Source organism: Astyanax mexicanus, chromosome 7 (genome assembly GCF_023375975.1).
Source record: "Astyanax mexicanus isolate ESR-SI-001 chromosome 7, AstMex3_surface, whole genome shotgun sequence".
NCBI classification, from domain to species: domain Eukaryota; kingdom Metazoa; phylum Chordata; class Actinopteri; order Characiformes; family Acestrorhamphidae; genus Astyanax; species Astyanax mexicanus.
Genome location: NC_064414.1, coordinates 1826561 through 1845403, shown reverse-complemented (window position 1 = coordinate 1845403; position 18843 = coordinate 1826561). Strand labels below are relative to the sequence as shown.

General features: G+C 39.6%; 1 protein-coding gene across 3 annotated transcripts in view; it reads left to right on the top strand.

The window, feature by feature from the left end:
- The window catches only part of macrod2 (mono-ADP ribosylhydrolase 2), an 836537-nt gene that overhangs the window by 220027 nt on the left and 597667 nt on the right, over window positions 1–18843 (top strand). For all 3 annotated transcript variants that reach the window (XM_022685268.2, XM_022685265.2, XM_022685267.2), the window contains exon 4: window positions 9960–9989. In XM_022685268.2, the coding sequence (XP_022540989.2) occupies window positions 9960–9989 (30 nt within the window). The remainder of the gene's footprint in view (window positions 1–9959; window positions 9990–18843) is intronic.

Below are 18843 nucleotides of genomic sequence, written 5' to 3'. Positions count from 1 at the left end.
GGGAGAAATCTGAACTATGAAGAAATACAGCACTAAATGAGAGCCAAAACATTTTACATCCAGACAGTGGAGAAACCCAAACAACATATTTGGACGTGGCGTCAGGTCCCGACGGGTTCTGGAATATATTCCACGCCTTTCTTTATACACCCAATCAATCTGTTTTGAAAAACAAGTGCAATTTGAGATGCAGGGCTGTCTTTTTCCAAGAAAAAGGACAATGATATTCTTGCAAGTTCTTGCAACATGAAGCGTCCCTGTACCCTCTTAAAACCACGGGGGGCCAGGAGCATTATTTGTTTCAACACTGCTGTATTGGAATCGTGTTTTGGTGATTTTTAGGTTCCAAGAAATAAGAATACTGACGAAAACTGGAATATGATTTTACACTGTGCAACATTTAGCCTTTTTAACAAAGCTCCTAGAAGTCCCTTATATTATTTATGTGATGCAGAGAACACAACTGGGTTCATAGAACTTAAAAAATATAGGTTTATCATGCTTATAAATCTTTTCAGATTTAACCCAGAGCCCAGCTACACCCAAATAATAACCATTCAACAGCAGCTGATCCAAAACCAAATGAGCAAGAAATTACTTTAAAAGTAAAGCTATGCACTATAATTTAGAGTTACATACACAAAGAGCTCTTAAAACAAACCAGAAACGTAATGTTAACCATGTCCAGAAGTGGCGTCAACCTCTCTGGAACTATGTTGCTTTACCGTTATGAGTACCATTATCAGCCGGTAATGCACTGTAACCGAAGCTCTCCATGTATTACTCCGCCACATACAGGTAATCTAGCAACGATGCAGCGCTTACAAGCCAAACAGCACAAATGCAGCTACAAACTGAGCAGCAATAGAACTATTTTAACTGGCAGAGTGTTTATAACCAAACAGATCCTATTTTCTCCTTCTCTTTAACTCAGAATCTTTCAATAAGCAATAATCGATAATGGAACTGTGGTATAATCACAATAATACACTCGAGGTTATCCTGTAGCACTCCCTCTCGTGAATTATTGCTCACTTTAATCATTTCAAGATGCACCACTATGCATCTGGTGTGCAGTGACTAAACTTTTTGTAACACCTCTTTTGGGTTTGTTACTGGTTTTATTTTTCAAAAATATTCCCAAAAATAGAATTGAACAAATATGATAAAATAAGATGAGATAATCCTTAATTAATCCCACAATAGGGAAATGTGCAATGTTACAGCAGCACAAAGAAGGACAAAGAAACAGGTCAGGAAAAATAGATAAACAAATAATAATAAATCTATATCTATAAAAAAGATTACAGATTAAAATATAAATCTCTCGTTATCCGTTTCTGTTAGAAAGTCATGTGATTTTGAGCTGCTTTTCATTGGACAATTTTTGACACATAGACAGAAATGACACGGTTTTATATTCTCTGGCTGTAATTGACACCTACAGTGTGAAAACGGACGCAGAATTCCCATTGGCTGTCCAGTGAGCAGGAAGTGTGGTCGGCTAATCAGAGCTGAGCAGATTTCACAGGTTGGTGGTTGTGGTGGCGACGGCGGCGGCGGCTGGGCTGAGAGGTGTTAAATACAGAGGTGTAATTATGACGGTTATGTGATGTGAAGGGAAGGGACGGTCGCTGTCACTGTGGGCTTTGTAGTGTGGGGGGGTTTGAGGGGAGAAGGGGGGGGATTACTGTAGAACAGGACTTTTGTATCTCTCTCTTTCTCTCTCTCTCTCTCTTTTTCTCTCTCTCTCTCTCTTTCAGTTCAGTTCACTGGTGCTTCATTTGCACGAATGTGTCAGTCCTGACGATGTCAGACTTCCTGCCAAGAACTCTGATAAACACACTAAATAAAGACTCCAATTTCCAGAATGCACCAATGTTCTAACTCGCCGAGCTTCTGATTACCCATACCTGATCCTGGTTGTATGAATATATATACATAGTACTGTGCAAAAGTTATATCCTGTAAGCCAAGCCATAAACAAAGTGTAGTTCCAGATTTCTCCTGGATGCTCCACAGCCAGCATGTGTATATTATGTTCAGTTCCGTCAGCAGCTCACCCAATTTACCAAATTTATTAAACACAATTTTCACAGTTTTGGATGAAATATTCTTCTATATCTAACTGTCCTTTATACACATGTGTAAGTACATAACCTGTGCAACTGTAATTAATCAATACCAATGTGTTCTTCACCAGTAGTTACACTGTTATTACATTGTTATTACAGCCCAGTTCTGGAACACTGTTCTTTGAAGCTCAACTTGTTGCAGAATAATGGGAAAAGGAAAGTATGGAGACGGCTTGAGATGGCTAAGCACAACACAAAGCTCACCAGATCATCTGTAAAACATGGTGGTGGTAGTATAATGGCATGGGCGTGCATGGCTTCCAGTAGCAGTGGGTCACTGGTGTTTATTGAAGATTTGAAAGAAGACAGAAGCAGAAGGATGGATTCTGAAGAGTACAGTGATATATATTTTGCTTAGATTCAACCAAATTTAGCAAGGCTGATTGGACGTTGTTGGCTGATTGTGTTTAGCAAAAAGAGCCCATTAACATGAATATTAAGTGTTCACTGTATATATTGTATATTTGATTTGTTTAGGATATGTTTTTTATAAGCCTTTTTGAATTTTGAAGTGCTTTCACATGTTAAAATAATTAAACACCCATAATTAAACATCCAGATTAGAAGTAATGTGTAATTGCATTAGTAATTAGTATACCGCTTGTGTGTATTGTCATTCTGTGGCATCAACTGTAGCATGAAATGTAATGTTTTTTTTGTAAAAAAAAAAAAAATTAATTAAAAATAAAAATTAAAAATTGTCTCTAGGCAGTGAGTGATTTGGTGAGATGGTGTTGTACTGTATGATGATTATTACCTGCACTCAGACCTGCATTACAGCACAAATCCTGGGTTCTGGTGTTGATTTCGGTTTGGGTTTTTGTGTTTTTGGCCCCTCCTGTCAGTTCGGATCACTTCTGCTAGTAGCCAGTCCCTCTTCTCGGGCCGACGTTTTTCTCTCAGTGGCTTCATTTCTTTATTTTTCTTCCTCTCACTGTGTGAAAGTGTGCAGGCCTTTCCTCTTCCTCTACTTTCTTCTCCTTCTACGTCTTCTTTTTTCATGTTTTGTAGCAGCTGTTCCTCATTTGTTCTCCCGCTCCCTGCCGCTTGATAAGCGATTGTCAAGGCGAGCTTCCATTCGTTTTTTTCGAGGATTTTAATGCCTCCCTTGATATCAATTGCTGAGGGCTTAGTTTTGTTTTTGCCCTGTGCATACGAGAATTATTGGGGTGGGTTGGGGGGAGGGGTTGTGGCGAGAAGGCGCCGCTCGGCGTGACTCACATCATGCAGAGAGAGGAATATATAAATAAAAAAAAGAGAAAAGTAGATGAAGAAAAGAAATAAAACAGCTCATGCAAAAGATTCCTCTCTCTGCCTTCCAGGCGAACACATTTACTAACATCCCACTGAGAGCAGATACGCCTCTCCGGCTTTTGTTGGACGAGCGCGGGCCAAGGCGCGCCATTAAAAGCCCAGACGCTCCGCGATTTGGACCTCCTGCCTATCGCGCTCAACAGTGTCAAATTGATTAGCTCCTGTTCTTCTGCGTCCCTGATACTTAGTGAAGCAGATGAAATGGATTTTCATAACGGCGGCCATACTGTAACACTGCCGCCCATTTCCATAATGCCACTTAATCAGACCCTGGTGCAGTTTAAGCTGCCTGCATTGGTCACTTTGAAGGACGGCGTTAATAACTGTTGCAGAGATCTGGATTTAACAATGCAGCTCCAACCTTTGGGAGTAATTAGCAGTTTTAGAGTTCGCTAACATTGAGGCATTTTTACACCTGTATTTTTATGCTGGATAACGTCAATTAGAGCATTTTCACACCTGAACATCAGGACCAGGGTTCATGCCAGCACTCAGTTCTGTGCATCCGGGCTGAGTGCTGCGTGAGCCAACACCCCGGCTGCTGAGTATAAACCACTATTGGCCAATTGGCAATCCTACATTGCTAATGCTGAGTCTCAGCTGCTGATACTGCCTCAGACATCAGCTGATTTTTGAACTTTGCTATGTCCTGCCATCCATCCTTACCAACATGGGTGGAGTCTCCCTCTACATATATACAGTGCACACACACACATCTGGTTTTACCAACATTGTCCAATCCAATTTGCTTGAGGTAATAAGTGGGCTCTGGAAAAAAAATGAGAGATCACTTAAAAATGATGAGTTTCTTTGATTTTACCAAATTAAAAACCTCTGGAATATAATCAAGAGGAAGATGGATGATCACAAGCCATCAAACCACCAAACTGAACTGCTTGATTTTTTTGCACCAGGAGTAAAGCAGCATAAAGTTATCCAAAAGCAGTGTGTAAGACTGGTGGAGGAGAACATGATGCCAAGATGCATGAAAAAAAAACTGTGATTAAAAACCACCAGGGTTATTCCACCAAATATTGATTATTTCTGAACTCTTAAAACTTTATGAATATAAACTTGTTTTCTTTGCATTATTTGAGGTCTGAAAGCTCTGCATCTTTTTCTGTAAATAAATGCTCTAAATGAGAATATTTTTATTTGGAATTTGTGAGAAATGTTGTCTGTAGTTTATAGAATAAAACAACAATGTTCATTTTACTCAAACATAAACCTATAAATAGCAAAATCAGAGAAACTGATTCAGAAACTGAAGTGATCTCTAAATTCTTTCCAGAGCTGTATATGGCTACACATGGCCACAGTGGTAGTTCTTTAGCTTCTGTTCAACATGTTAAATGTCACAGTGGCATATTAGTGTAGTATATAGATATATATATATATATATAGAATGTCTGTATGGATTAAGGAAAGCATTATTTTTAGATTTTCTGACTAAATCTGATTATGGATTCTTTTTAAACTGGTTAGGAGCCACTGGTATTTATTGTTTCTATCATCAGTGTTCAGATTATAACACCATTAAACATTTTAACGAGTCACATGACAAATATAGTTTATCATCAGCGTGTAACACATCACGCAGTAAAGTCTAAATAACTGCATTCTGTAAATTTCACATTTCACTGACTTTTGTTTTTCTCGTTCTGCTGTTGTTGTTGTTGTCCTCGTAACGCTGTCCTGTAATGTGCCTCAGCACCTCTGTTTATTCTATTATTCTCTTATTATTATTCTCATATCAGATTTAATTCAGCCACAGCTTACTGGGCTGGATCTTGGTGTTTTTATGGGTTTGATTATGGATTTATGAGCATAAATGAGCTGAGTGTGTCTCTCGGCTCTGAGAGGAACAGAGCAGCTGACAAGTTCTCAACCTTTTTTTTTCTTGCTCTTGTTTTTAGTGTCTGTGCAACAAAGCGCTGGATGAAGAGCGTTCCCGCCACTGAAAACCTGCTTCTTTTGTCCTGCCGCCCACGCAGACGCAGCGCTTTTAACTCAAACACAGCAGTGCCCAGCGAAAAAAAGAGAAAATGGAGAAAAGTGTCACCCAAAAATATAAAAATATGCTTTTTTTTGTAGGCATATATTGCTTTTTTTATGGCTGGAAGATGTGAACCTTCTAGAGGCTTGAATTTGTGATAAAAACAACATTTTCAGAGCTTTCCCTTCATATAGTTGATATGCCTAGGAAGACACTATACTAGTGAATCTTTAAAAAAAAATTAATATCATTGAAAAGTTGCTGTATTTCACTAATTCAGTTCAAAATGTGAAACTCATATATTATATAGATGTATTAAACCGACAGAGTGATCTATTTTAAGCGTTTATTTCTTTTATTGTTGATGATTATGGCTTTAAATTTAGTTAATTTTCTTTGTGTGTCCTGATGATTAAAATACTGAAAGGCATAGGCTGCTCCGAGTGTATTTAGGTTTTTAGTATCTACATGTATCCTAGAGGTGTGATTATTGATTATCAAGAAAAATAAATAACTCCGCCTGATGCTGTTTCTCCATGTATTTTATCAAAGTAATAATTAATAAGCCATGTAATGAACTTAAATCATCAATATTATTATGCTTTTTTATAACTCATAAACACTCTAGTTTAACCATTTTTGAAAAGATATCTTAGGTGTGAATATATTTAAAGTCTATACATTCAAAAATAAGTAAAAAAAAAAAAAAAAAAACAGGCGCTTGGTAAAATTTTGAGCAAAACATGATCAGTTCCGGGAAAATATAACAATCCTGCTTCCTTTTACATTTTAAATGATGATATTTTTGAGCAGCCGTATGTCTTCTGGAGTAAAAGAGATCAGGGCATGTGTCTGTCTGATATAATTACTGTGTTATAAGACCTGAAAGAGGAACTGAAAACAAAAACGGAGAAAAAACTCACCAAAACAGCCTAGAGTTTAAAGAGTTAAAGTAGCTTAATGTATTCATTAAAAGGGTTTGGACTTAAAGTACTTTTTTCCTGTGTAATGCTTACTGAAGTGCTTATTCCCCACCAATTAGCATCTTGCAAACTGCATGCCTACATCATCATCATCCCACACATAGTGGATAATAACTCGCTGTGCTAGTTCTCCAGTTTACATGATGCTAATTGGTGGAATATACAGTACATTTCACTACATATTACCAGTTTTATTATCTTGAACATGCAGTTCTGAGCTGAAGAAGTAAGTGTGAAGTAATGGAAACACTCATTAATTAAAAAAAATGAAGAAAATAGTGTTTTTAGCGCAGTTAGCCCACCGTGCTAATGGTGATTGAGGTGTGTGGGCTTAACCCGGCTTCCCCTGCACTCTGTATGAACCCGCCATTCCGGCACATGTCTGCTTTATTTTTTCCACAAGATCCAAATTAACGACGGCTCTTTAATCCCCCTAATCAGACCCTGGAAGCAGCGAGTCTCAAACTGACAGCAGAAACCTGCCGCCTTAAATACTACTAACACCCCCCACAAAACACACACCGGTCTGTGTTTATACAATATCACTACATCCGCTCATTTACTGTATATAACCAATATACAGTACCAGTTACAATTTTTGATATATCTTGTCATTTAATGTTTTTATTCAATTTTTATTTATTATTTTTTCCTACATTATAAATGAGTAGTGAAGTGATCTATCAAGAAAGAGATCTATGAAGAAACACATAAGGAATCATGTAGTAAATAAAAAAAAAGTGTTAAAAATAATAAAACAAAATACAAATACAAACAAAATGTATTTAGTATTTAGATGCTTTTATCTGGGGACCTTTTAGCTTGTGGTTTCTGAGGCTGGAAACTCAGAAATGGAGAAAACTCTTACTCTTCCTTTCCTGGGGCGGCCCTGATGTGTGCCGGTTTCATCATCATTATGTATTGATGTTTTTTTTTTTTTTTCCAACTGCACTTGAGGATACTTTCTTAAAGTTATTTTTTTTCTTTACTTAGTTGAGTAGTTTTCACCATAATGCGGATTAAACCATTACTCAATACCATCTCTATAAAATACCAAAATGAGCAAAACTGTCATCTAAGTAACTTTGAATAATGATTACTTCTAACCACTGAACCACTGTCCAAATATTTACAGCTCTGGAAAACAATAAAGAGAGCACTTCAATTTTTGAATCAGTTTCTCAGATTTTGCTATTTATAGGTTTATGTTTGAGTAAAACAAACATTTCTCCCAAAAATGAGAAATGGCTGAAAAAACAAAAACAAAAAAAGATGCAGACCTCGAATAATGCAAAAAAAAAAACAAAAAAAACAAAAACAAGTTCAGATTCATAAAGTTTTAAGAGTTATAATAATCAATACTTGTAATAATCAATATTTGGTGGAAAAACCCTGGTTTCTAATCACAGTTTTTTATTCATTCATCTTGGCCTCATGTTCTCCTCCACCAGTCTTACACACTGCTTTTGGATAACTTTATGCTGCTTTACTCCTGGTGCAAAAAAATTCAAGCAGTTCAGTTTGGTGGTTTTATGTCTTGTGATCATCCATCTTCCTCTTGATTATATTCCAGAGGTTTTCAATTTGGTAAAATCAAAGAAACTCATCATTTTTAAGTGGTGTCTTTATTTTTTTGTGTGTACAGTGTTATAAAAAATGCACAGAAACATGCACACACATAGAGGTTTGCAGAATGAAATGAACCCCCTGTTTGACGCTGTGTGTTGTGTGATGTTAGTGTCGGGGGCGGTGCACGGGGCTGGTGATTAAACGGCTGTTTGTGAGGCTGATTGCCGCTGTCGGGGCTGCAGAGGTGCAGGGCTGTAGCCGAGGTTTCGCTCGGGCTGTTTTCAGTCCTCTTATCTGTTCTGTAAGAGAGAGAGAGAAAGAGAGAGAGAGAGAGGTTTCACCGACAAGCACAGACCCCCCCACCACCATACCACCCCCCCCCACACACACCTCAGCCTGACATCCCCCAGCCCCGGCCGCCTGCTCCCCCTTCAAACATCTGAAACCAGCATCAAAGAGCTTCCCTTCCCTCCGAGCATCTGCTCAACCTCACTGCAGCCGCCCTCCACCACGCTCACATCATCACCCAGATTACACACAGCTTACACACACCACCACCACCACTGCTGCAGCATCACCCCGTAACTTTCTGGAGTAAATCTGGAGCATATTTATAAATTACTGTAATGACATCGTACTTTTACTTAAGTTCAGTTTCAGCACTGTTTATTAATGTCTTATTATTTGCTTAATAAAGCCTTAATTACACATTTGTAAATTATTTATTCACTACTTATTAGGCTTTATTCTGTGTTATAAGTGTTTTTAGAGGTTAATTAGGGGTCTGTTATGTGGAAATGATTAATAATGGCTGTATTCGTTCTTATAGTGCGCAATAAACAGTTAAGCAGATTATTAAGCATTAACTATTAGTTAATTCTATGTTCATGTTATAAGTGTTATTATAATTGGCAGCAGTTTGAGTTTGATCTGTGTGAGTTTGGTAAGGTTATGGCTGTGCTGGAGTTTATTAAGAGTTAATAAGGGGTTAATAATATAAGTCACTAAAAGACCAAGATGTGCACCATATCCTAAAGTGAGCTTCTGTTCATCACTAATCAGGCACTAAAAAGGCGAACATGTTCTTAACTTTAAATGGAAGTTAATGGAAAATAAGTGTTTATTTCTATACATTTATTATATAACTAAATATATATATATATTTTAGCATTTCTGTTGATCTATTCACCTAGATTTCTTTACATAATGTTTTTTTCTGAGTAGCTAGTGGGTTTACATTGGAGTTCACTATATATATATAGTGGGCCAGCCAGAGTAAATCACACTGAAGTACTTAAATGCCGCATGTTGTCTACGCCAGTGTTTCTCAACCAGGGTGCCGCGGCACCTTAAGTACTGCGACAGCCCCCCCCCCCCCCCGTTCTCACCTGAAGTACTGCGACAGCCCCCCCCCCCCCGTTCTCACCTGAAGTACTGCGCCAGCACCCCCCCCCCCCCCCCCGTTATCACCTGAAGTACTGCGCCAGCACCCCCCCCTGTTCTCAACTGAAGTATTGCGCCAGCACCCCCCCCCCCTTCTCACCAGAAGTACTGCGCCAGCACGCCCCCCCCCCCCCCGTTCTCACCAAAAGTACTGCGCCAGCACCCCCCCCGTAAACTGGGGTGCCTTGACATCGCGCATATATTTAAAGGGTGACGTGATAGAAAAAAGGTTGAGAAACGCTGGTCTACGCTGTTGTTGTTGTCTGATTGCATTATCGTTCTGGTAATGTTTAAATGGGACCGGTATGTATACAGAGAATTGTGGTCTGCAACTCAATACACACTGGTTCCTCAGGACCCTCCAGTATGAATAGACCTCCTTCTGATGGTGCTTGACCTGCGAGGACTGCTCCTCTCTCCTGAACAAAGCTCTCCTCTTTAAATTAAAGTGTTTCTCTGTGTGAAGGTTCTTCACGTTCTGATCTTCTGTTTCTCTCTCTCTCTTTTGTCTCTCAACAGCGAACTCCAGTCTGCTGGGCGGCGGAGGAGGTAAGTGCCTCATCTCTGATTACCTGTCTGTAGCACCTGCCCTGTCCCAGCGCACGAGGGCTGATCACTAGTGGTGAACGATATGCACCAAAAACGAGATTCTCTAAGGGTTTTTTAGCACTTGTCTTGGCTGCACTGATTTTTTCCCCCAGGATAAGAAGTAGTGTTCACTCTGGACCTCTACCTCACTTTACCTCACTCTACCTCACCCTGCCTCACTCTAACTCTCCGTATCTCACCCTATCTATCTCTGACTCACTCTACCTCACCCTACCTCTCTCTACGTCACCCTGCCTCACTCTGACTCTCCATACCACACTTTACCTCTCACTACCTTGATTTAGCTTATTCTACCTAACTCTACCTCACTCTACCTCACTCTAACTCTCCATACCTCACTCTGATCCACTCTACCTCACTCTACTTGACGCTACTTCACTCTGCCTCACTCTAACTCTCCATTCCTCACTTTACCTCTCCCTACCTTGTTTTAGCTTATTCTTCCTAACTCTGCCTCTCTCTAATTCACCCTGCCTCACTCTACCTCTCCCCAGCTCTCTCTACCTCACTCTTCCCCCCTCTACCTAACTCTACCTCACCCTGCCTCACTCTATCTCACCCCATCTCTCCCTATCTCACTCTACCTAAATCTACCTCACTCTACCTCTCTTTAGCTTACTCTGATCCACTCTACCTTACCCTGCCTCACTCTTTCTTACTCCATCTCTACCTACCTCACTCTGCCTAATGCTACCTCTCTTTACCTCACTCTAACCTCACTCTACCTGATGCTACCTCACACTGCCTTACACTAACTCTCCATACCTCACTTTACCTATCTCTGCCTCGCTCCACCTTTCTTTTAACTCTCTGCACTTCACTCCATTTCTTCCTACCTCACTCTACCTCATCCTACCTCACTTATTTATGAAGGTAAAGCAGTTTTCACAATGTTATCGCGGCTCTTTCGATGTGTTCACAATAGCGATATAAATCTGATTTATCGTACAGTCCTGCTGATGATTAAGTTATTGTACAGTTTACAGGTAGAGTGGCAGCATTTGGTTGGATTTAAACGCTGCCTCTCCGTGCCGGAGCTGCCAGTCCAGACGTCGCTGCCTCTTGGCCGGCCTGCCACTGCGACTTTACATCAAGCAGTCAGGCGGAGTTGGAGGCAGCCGGTCGAAGCCCGCGGCTCGGGCAGAGGCAGGGCAGTGTGGGGGGAGGGGTCGGCCTGCGCCCGGAGTTCCTATTTTGGAAGAATTTTGCGCGTAGTCTGACATGATGGAGATAATCAGTGCACAGGGCACCGGACAGGGCAAAGAAGGGCAGGGCGGAGTCGGGGATCGGGTGGGCGAGTGGGTGGGCGGGCGATTGGCTGAGTGGGTTGAAGGGAATCAACCCAATTACGTGATGAATTTTGATCCCGGCAGCTCCACACATGGAATTCCAGTTAGTCCCGGAATAACGAGCGTACACTGGTTATTTCACTTATTTTCCCTTTGGCACAAAACCCCGTGTTTGTGTATCTGAACTGGTTTGCACTGGTTTTGGATATATATATATATATATATATATATATATATATATATATATATTCATTCTTATAGTTTACAACAGGTAAAAGTGGCCTAAATATGATTGATTTTGTAATAACAGATATCTGTTATTTATGTGTCAGTGTGAACAGCAAAAACACACTGAATCTCAATTAAGTTGTCAGAATTGATATGCGGTATTTTTCGCACTATAAGGCACACTTAAAATCTTTCAGTTTTCCCCAAAATCATCAGAGCTGCTTATAATCCGGTGCTCCTTATGTATGAATTCTACCAGTCAGGTATTAAGGATTAGTAAAGCCACTCTGCTGAAGTACAGCGTTATATGGGTAAGTTTTTATTGAAGTTTCTCCAGCACCAAGGCTGGAGCAGTATTAGCATTAGCCGCTATATCTGCAGCGCTAGAGCTCTACACTGCTTCTACTGTATATATCAAACACATAGTAAGTATTCACTGGTGTTTTATCTCATATCTGGTCATGGAGCTTCTTAGAAGAAAGCAAAAGCTTTACAGGTTGTGTAGCATCTAATGCTACAGTTTCTAGTTCAGGTTTTGAGGTACTTAAATACCCAATCATAAACTTGTTGTACTTCTGACAATTTCTGGAGTCCCTAAATTATGGATTTTGTACTGTACATTAGGTCAGAAATTTTCTGAGGCATATTTTAAACATATTACTTCTTGATTTAGGATTTAATAAAGCATAAAATCTATAGTTTCATTATAGGCCACCTGAATCTCCTTTTATTCATCCAGCTATCCGTTTATGCACGTACTTAATAATAATCATCAGTCTAATACATATCTTGTTAAGTATAAGGAATACTTGTTGACCAATTCTGAACATTCTTTTATTTACTCTTCCCTGAAAATACTGTCCAGTTTTGATAGACATATATAGACATATTATAATCTTAGCTTAAACTAGTTCTTTCACTGCCTTAAATTAAGTTAAAATGCAGTCTGGGTGACTGAATTAGCATCAGGACCAACTCAGCATCAGTTGATACTTGATATAATAACTCAACCTGCAGAAACTGCTTTTCTCACTATATGATCTCGAGGCTGTACTCGATTTCAATCCCCTGTGGGGAAGTGATTAGCGCTCATGCTAACTTATCTGTTTCACATCTAGCCCCTTGGTGTGGCCGCAGTGTTTTATCTGATGCATGTTAAATGATCTGGACCTCTGGAGCCGTGGAGCTCGGCGGTCTCCTGGCTCCAGAGTTTTACCAGAAGCTGGGTGTGCTCGCGTCTGATTGGCAGTTAAGAGGGGCAGAGCCTGATTGAGATCAGAGGGCACCCGGGCGTGACAAAACCACTTAGCTTAGCACCTGTCAACGAATCGGCGTAACCACGAGACCACGGGTCCAACGCTGCCAGACCACTCCGGTTATTGCACCTCTCTGTATGTCATCACGGTGCGCTTATCGATTGGTCACGATGGTTAACATCTCGAGGGCAATTTGCTTTCTTCATTATTGTCCTGTAATTGGCCTCTTGCCTGCAGCGCAGGACTCTGATGACCATCCTGAGAGGTCGTTTATAATATAACATGAGAATATTGCAGCAGTATTGAACGTGATGTTACAGACCATATTCAGAAGCTCAACGGAAAAAGAGGCAAAAAGAGGCTTTATTATTATTATAATGAGAAAAAGCAGACTGCTTAGTTGTAATGCAGACAAGATTTTTTTTTTAAAAGAGAAAGACTAAAACCAAAACATGAGAAAAAAATCCAAAATGGGAAATCTGAGACAGAAAAAAAAGAGAATTACATATCAAAATTTAAATAAATAATGAAAGCTCAATATGTCGCTGGATAAATAGTTCCAGATAGCATTAAGAATCAGCCCAAGACTAAGAATCATCTAAGACTAAGCCTCTGCCATGCTGTATGCTGCTGAAAATAGTTTATACCTGGCAACCAGAGATTTGGAACAAGCAGCTCAGTCTACAGTCTTCTTATACTATACTCTGCAGCTGGGGTACTGGCACAAGTGACATGGGCTAATTCTGGTACTATACTCAGAAAACAGAGGTTTTGCCACAGCATAACGTTGCTGCAACAATGTGCCCGGAAGTGAGCAGGGCATTGGACCAATATGGTGCTTCTTATGTATGGCAGCATGGGCAATGGTAGAGTTGGCAATAGTTTTTCAGGCCAATTTCTATATTACACTCAGCAACCAGTGTGTTGGCACATGTGGCTCGGGCTGAATGCTGTATTATACTTGGCAACCAGAGTTTTGACACAAGCATCTCGGGTCAATTCCCTTATTATACCTGGCAACCAGGACGTTGGCACATGCAGCACTCTGCAGCAGCCTGAATGTGAACTTAGCATAACCCTGGAGTGTAATGATGGCATAGTCACCTCAGAAAAAGTAATCTGATTAAAAAGTAACTTAGTTACTTATGAATTACTTGATTTTAAAAGTAATTAAGTTAGATTACAAGTAAATTTTTAGCTATTAGTTACTTTATTAGTTATTGACGACAAAAAGAAAGCTGGTTCTATTGCTAGAAGAGAGCAAAAAATATATTTTTACTAAGGAAAGTGACAAATTGGAAATAGTAACACATTAGATTACTTAAAAAGGTTACTAAAAAGTGGTTATACTAGAGTAACAATTTATACTAAGTATAAATACTAAGATTACTGACATCGTTGCTTGGCTGATATTGTAACTGGAAATGGAAATAGCAGAAGTATTTTTTGCTATCTGAGGTGGCAATACTTTGCAGTAAGAAATTAAAAAAGACAAAAGTAAATTAGCAAAAGGTGAATCCAGTTTCAGTTTATCATTCATCATTATAGGCATTATTGTCCTGTAACTGTCCTCTCGCCTGCTGTGCCTGTGTTTCTGAGAGAGGGCATTTATGTAACGTAGAGGTTTGAATGTTGCATCAGTGTGGAAGGAAATGTCGTATTTATCTGAGAAAAATGAAGGGTAAAAAGGCTCTGGAAGTCTGGAAGTGGTGCACTTTTGTAGCGAGCACAGCGCCCTGGTACAGGACCGCTATTGTTGTTTTCTACACCAAAGGGATCCTAATCAAAGCCCACATCAACAGCATTGTCTCTGCGCTAATTGCTATCCCCTGATAGCGGTGCTGCTAAGCTAATTAACCCTGCAACAATAAGACATTTGGTCTCAGGAACAGCCTCGCTAGCTTTTGGGCAGGAACTCTCAAACACATTACGCAAATAATGCCCGACATTAAACAGCGACGGGTAGCTTTTTTATAGCAGTCGGAGCTGGAACTCGCCGGGAGGCGGGGAGGTTAATCCCTATGTAAATAATTGCGACGTTCAGGGAGGAGTGTTGGATGGACTGGAGCGACGCCGGAGCTGTAAACCCCGTGGCTCAGCTGGCAGAGTCTGAGCGATGGACCCCTGATTGAAAGCTCTTTCGGGTGGAGAGAGATCACTGGTTTTATCGTCTGGAGATTTTTCCCTTTTTTTTCTCGGCTTCTCGCAAAACAAAGCCCATCATCCGCTTCTGCTTTATCTGCTTTAGACTCAGCGTGTCAGAGGCGGCTTTATCTCCTCGGCCTCCATTATTGGCGTTAGACGGACGAGCGTTTCTGCGACCTGTTTCCTGTTTCCTGTTCCCGGCGCTTCGCTCTCGCTTCGCCGATCGTTTAGCGAGGTGAGGACCTCCAGCCGTGACGAGTTCATCACGACGCGAGCCTCTCGAGAGCGACAGCGCCGGGTCTTATCTGGCGGGTGGGCTTTCGCTGCTCTGTGGGAGTCTGGGAGGGTGATTTTAGTCAGGCTCTGAATGGTTTGCAATGGGCTTTGGACTTCGGGCGGGTCAAAGAAACCGCGGCTGTGTGTTTGTTTTGTTAAACGATGTTTTGCGACTGCTGATTGGGCGATGGAGCGCAACCTGCCCAATTACCTTCCCTCTTGGGGTTCAACAAAAACTGAAAAACTGTGGCAAAGTGGTTTCCTGTTGTTCGGTAGAAAAACCCAAAATGCAATGTCCCCTAAAAACCCACCATTTAAATGAGCTGGTGTAATTCCTGCACAGTGCATGGGTCAGAATCAGCTTTAAATAAGCTTAACTTGAGCTTAGTATGGAGACAATATAAGAGAATATCGTCAATTTTCAAAAACAAAAAACTCTCCCCTACACTGTGGCCACATATTGTTATTTTAGCAATACTAATCAAGACTAATCAAAAAAAAAAAAAATTGAGGTGTGAATTTGTTTTTTTGGAACCAAAATATACGTTTGAAGAAGTGCCAATTTTTGGGGTGTTTTTACAATTAATTTCTCACAGATTCTTCGTTAAATTAGGATTATGCTGCTATGTTTAGAAACAGTAGGTTCTGCCATGTAAAGATATGCTCTGGATCACTTCTCTGGAACTGAAATGGGATTTAAATTGAAGGAATAAGGAAGAAGACCCTATTTTTTGGATGTTTTCCACAATGAATTTCTAGAAAATGCACGCTCCACCCTTTATATATATATATGTATATATGTATATGTATGTATTTCAATCCAGTGTTTCTGGATTTAATTTTTTGATCTTGCAGCAGCATTGATGATGGTAGAGTCTGACCAACCGCTGCACAAAGCAGCTCTTCTCCATCCAGCACATCCCAAAGATAAATGATGATCTCATGCTCCCTGAACCCTGAACTCTTTCACTATTCCAGCCCCATCAATCCTGACATTGTTAATCTTGGAATATGAAGAAAAATTAATCCATTGATGGAAGAATAACCTGGTCTATATTCAGTATATTCAGGTAGTCAGCTGACCTCATTCTTTCAGCACATACTGTTGCTGAACCTAAACCTGCAGACCAACTGCAGCATCAACCAACCCCACATCATTTACTCACTTAAATCCAGGTGGAGATTTTTATTTTGTGCAGGCTGTGTATCTAAAATAGGCATTGGAGGTTTTCTTTTACACCTTTTACACCTATCAACTAAAATACACCTTTTTCCACCCTAAATGAGAGCAGAACTTATGGAACCGCTTAATATAAAGATCTGGAAGTCATATATAAATATTAAAGCAGCTCTATCTCTCTCTCTTTCTCTTTATTCTTGGTCTCGTGGTGGTAAAGCTGAAGCTGGTCTTTAAGAGTGAGTAAAGCTACAGTAATGGTGAAAGGCTTTGATGTTCTCATTCACACTCGTTAATATTCTAATCATAACCGTTCCCTTCGTTTAGTGCCGGCTTAACTAGACCTCTCTGACAAATCACAGCGCGTTTACTGAAACCGCCTCCCACTGAGGCTGAGGGGGCGGAGATAACAGCAGTCTTATCTGAACAAAAATCTTTAAAATCTTAAAAAAAAAAAAACGAGCTTTAATAAATCTTTAAAATCAGATCATCAAACATCTCTGAAAAAAAATTAAGAGAGCACTTCAGTTTCTGAATCAGTTTCTCTGATTTTGCTATTTATAGGTTTATGTTTGAGTAAAATGAACATTGTTGTTTTATTCTATAAACTACAGACAACATTTCTCCCAAATTCCAAATAAAAATATTCTCATTTAGAGCATTTATTTACAGAAAAGGAAAAAAAAAAGCTTTCAGACCTCAAATAATGCAAAGAAACCAATAAGATCATAATTATGAAGTTTTTAGAAAGAGTTCAGAAATCAACATTTGGTAGAATCTTGGCATCATCATGTTCTCCTCCACCAGTCTTACACACTGCTTTTGGAGAACTTTATCTATCCATCTTCCTCTTGATTGTATTGCAGAGATTTTCAATGTGGTAAAATCAAAGAAACTCATCGTTGTTAAGTGGTCTCTTATTTTTTTCCAGCTCATTTAAATAAAGTTTAATGATAGCTCTCTATTGGTTGAGAAGAAAGAGTGATGGGTGATGTGCTCAAATCCTGAAATTTAAGCATTTTGAACTACAAGTTTTCTGAACGTGCTTCAGTAATGCTCCAGTAGCTGGATTCCACCACCCTTGTGTCAAAATTTCCATTCACTTTTTTAGCTCTAGGCCAGTTAACAGCCCATACATCTCTATACATCTCTCTCTTTTCATCAGTTTGATTCGCTCCCGCTCACCGGCCCTCAGAAATCATCCCCTTTTTCTCCAGACGGAGGAGAGGAAGAGGCTACAGCGCCGCCGCTTTCATCTCTTAAAACCCGGATTCCTGAAATCAAAGCCAAGTATGCAAACCGAGCTTTTTTTTGTTCCTCTTCAAGCACTTTTATTTGTTCCAACCTCTCGCAAACATCGTCCTCCCCTCACCCCGCGGCTTTTTCATCGTGGAGATGAAAAGCATTACAGGTGGAGGAGCAGTTCATCCTTTTACCGCCTCTCTGTTCCTCGAAAGCCAATATGCCGATATCATCAGCGCTTAGAAACTGGCCTTTTCCCTCATTCTTACCCACGACTCTATGAGCTTCATCATCACTCTGATGATACATCTGGTTTAGAAATGAAATGTATAGGTTTATATTTGAGTAAAATGAACATTGTAGTTTTATTCTATAAACTTCAGACAACATTTCTCCCAAATTACAAATAAAAAGTGAGAAATGTCTGAAATAACAAAAAGATGCTGAGCTTTCAGACCTCAAATAACGCAAAGAAAACAAGTTCATATTCATAAAGTTTTAAGAGTTCAGAAATCAATCAATATTTGGTGGAATAATCCTGTTTTTTCATCATAGTTTTCATGCATTTTGGCATCATGTTCTCCTCCTCTACCAGTCTTACACACTGCTTTTTAATTTAAGCAGTTCAGCTTGGATTGATGGTTTGTGATCATCCATCTTCCTCTCTCTCTGATTATATTCCAGAGGTTTTTAATTTGGTAAAATCAAAGAAACTCATCGTTTTTAGGTGGTCTTTTATTTATTTTCCAGAGCTGTATGTCTCAGACTGCCATTATTGAGTTTACAGTTTAGCCTAAATGACCAGAAGCCAAAAAGATTTTTTAAGTAGAGTCAGAGTTTGTCCTCTAATTGTGATGACCCAAGTGTAAAAGGGTAGTTTGTGTATGTGTTTTATCTCCAAACCATTTATATTTCCATCAAATTATAGTACTAGAGGTCAGCTCTGTTTACCGCTGAGACAAACTGAAGCTACGGCGTTGACAATTAATATATATACATACATATATATTTATCTTAGCTAAGTAATGTATCATAACAACTAGCAGAGATGAGCATTTGAAATAATTTGAACATTAGAGTCTCACATTCATATTCAGTGGCCTGCATAGAAATATATAATTTTAAACTTTTTTAACTCAATTTATAGACAAATATATGTCGGAAACATTTGAGTCTAAAGT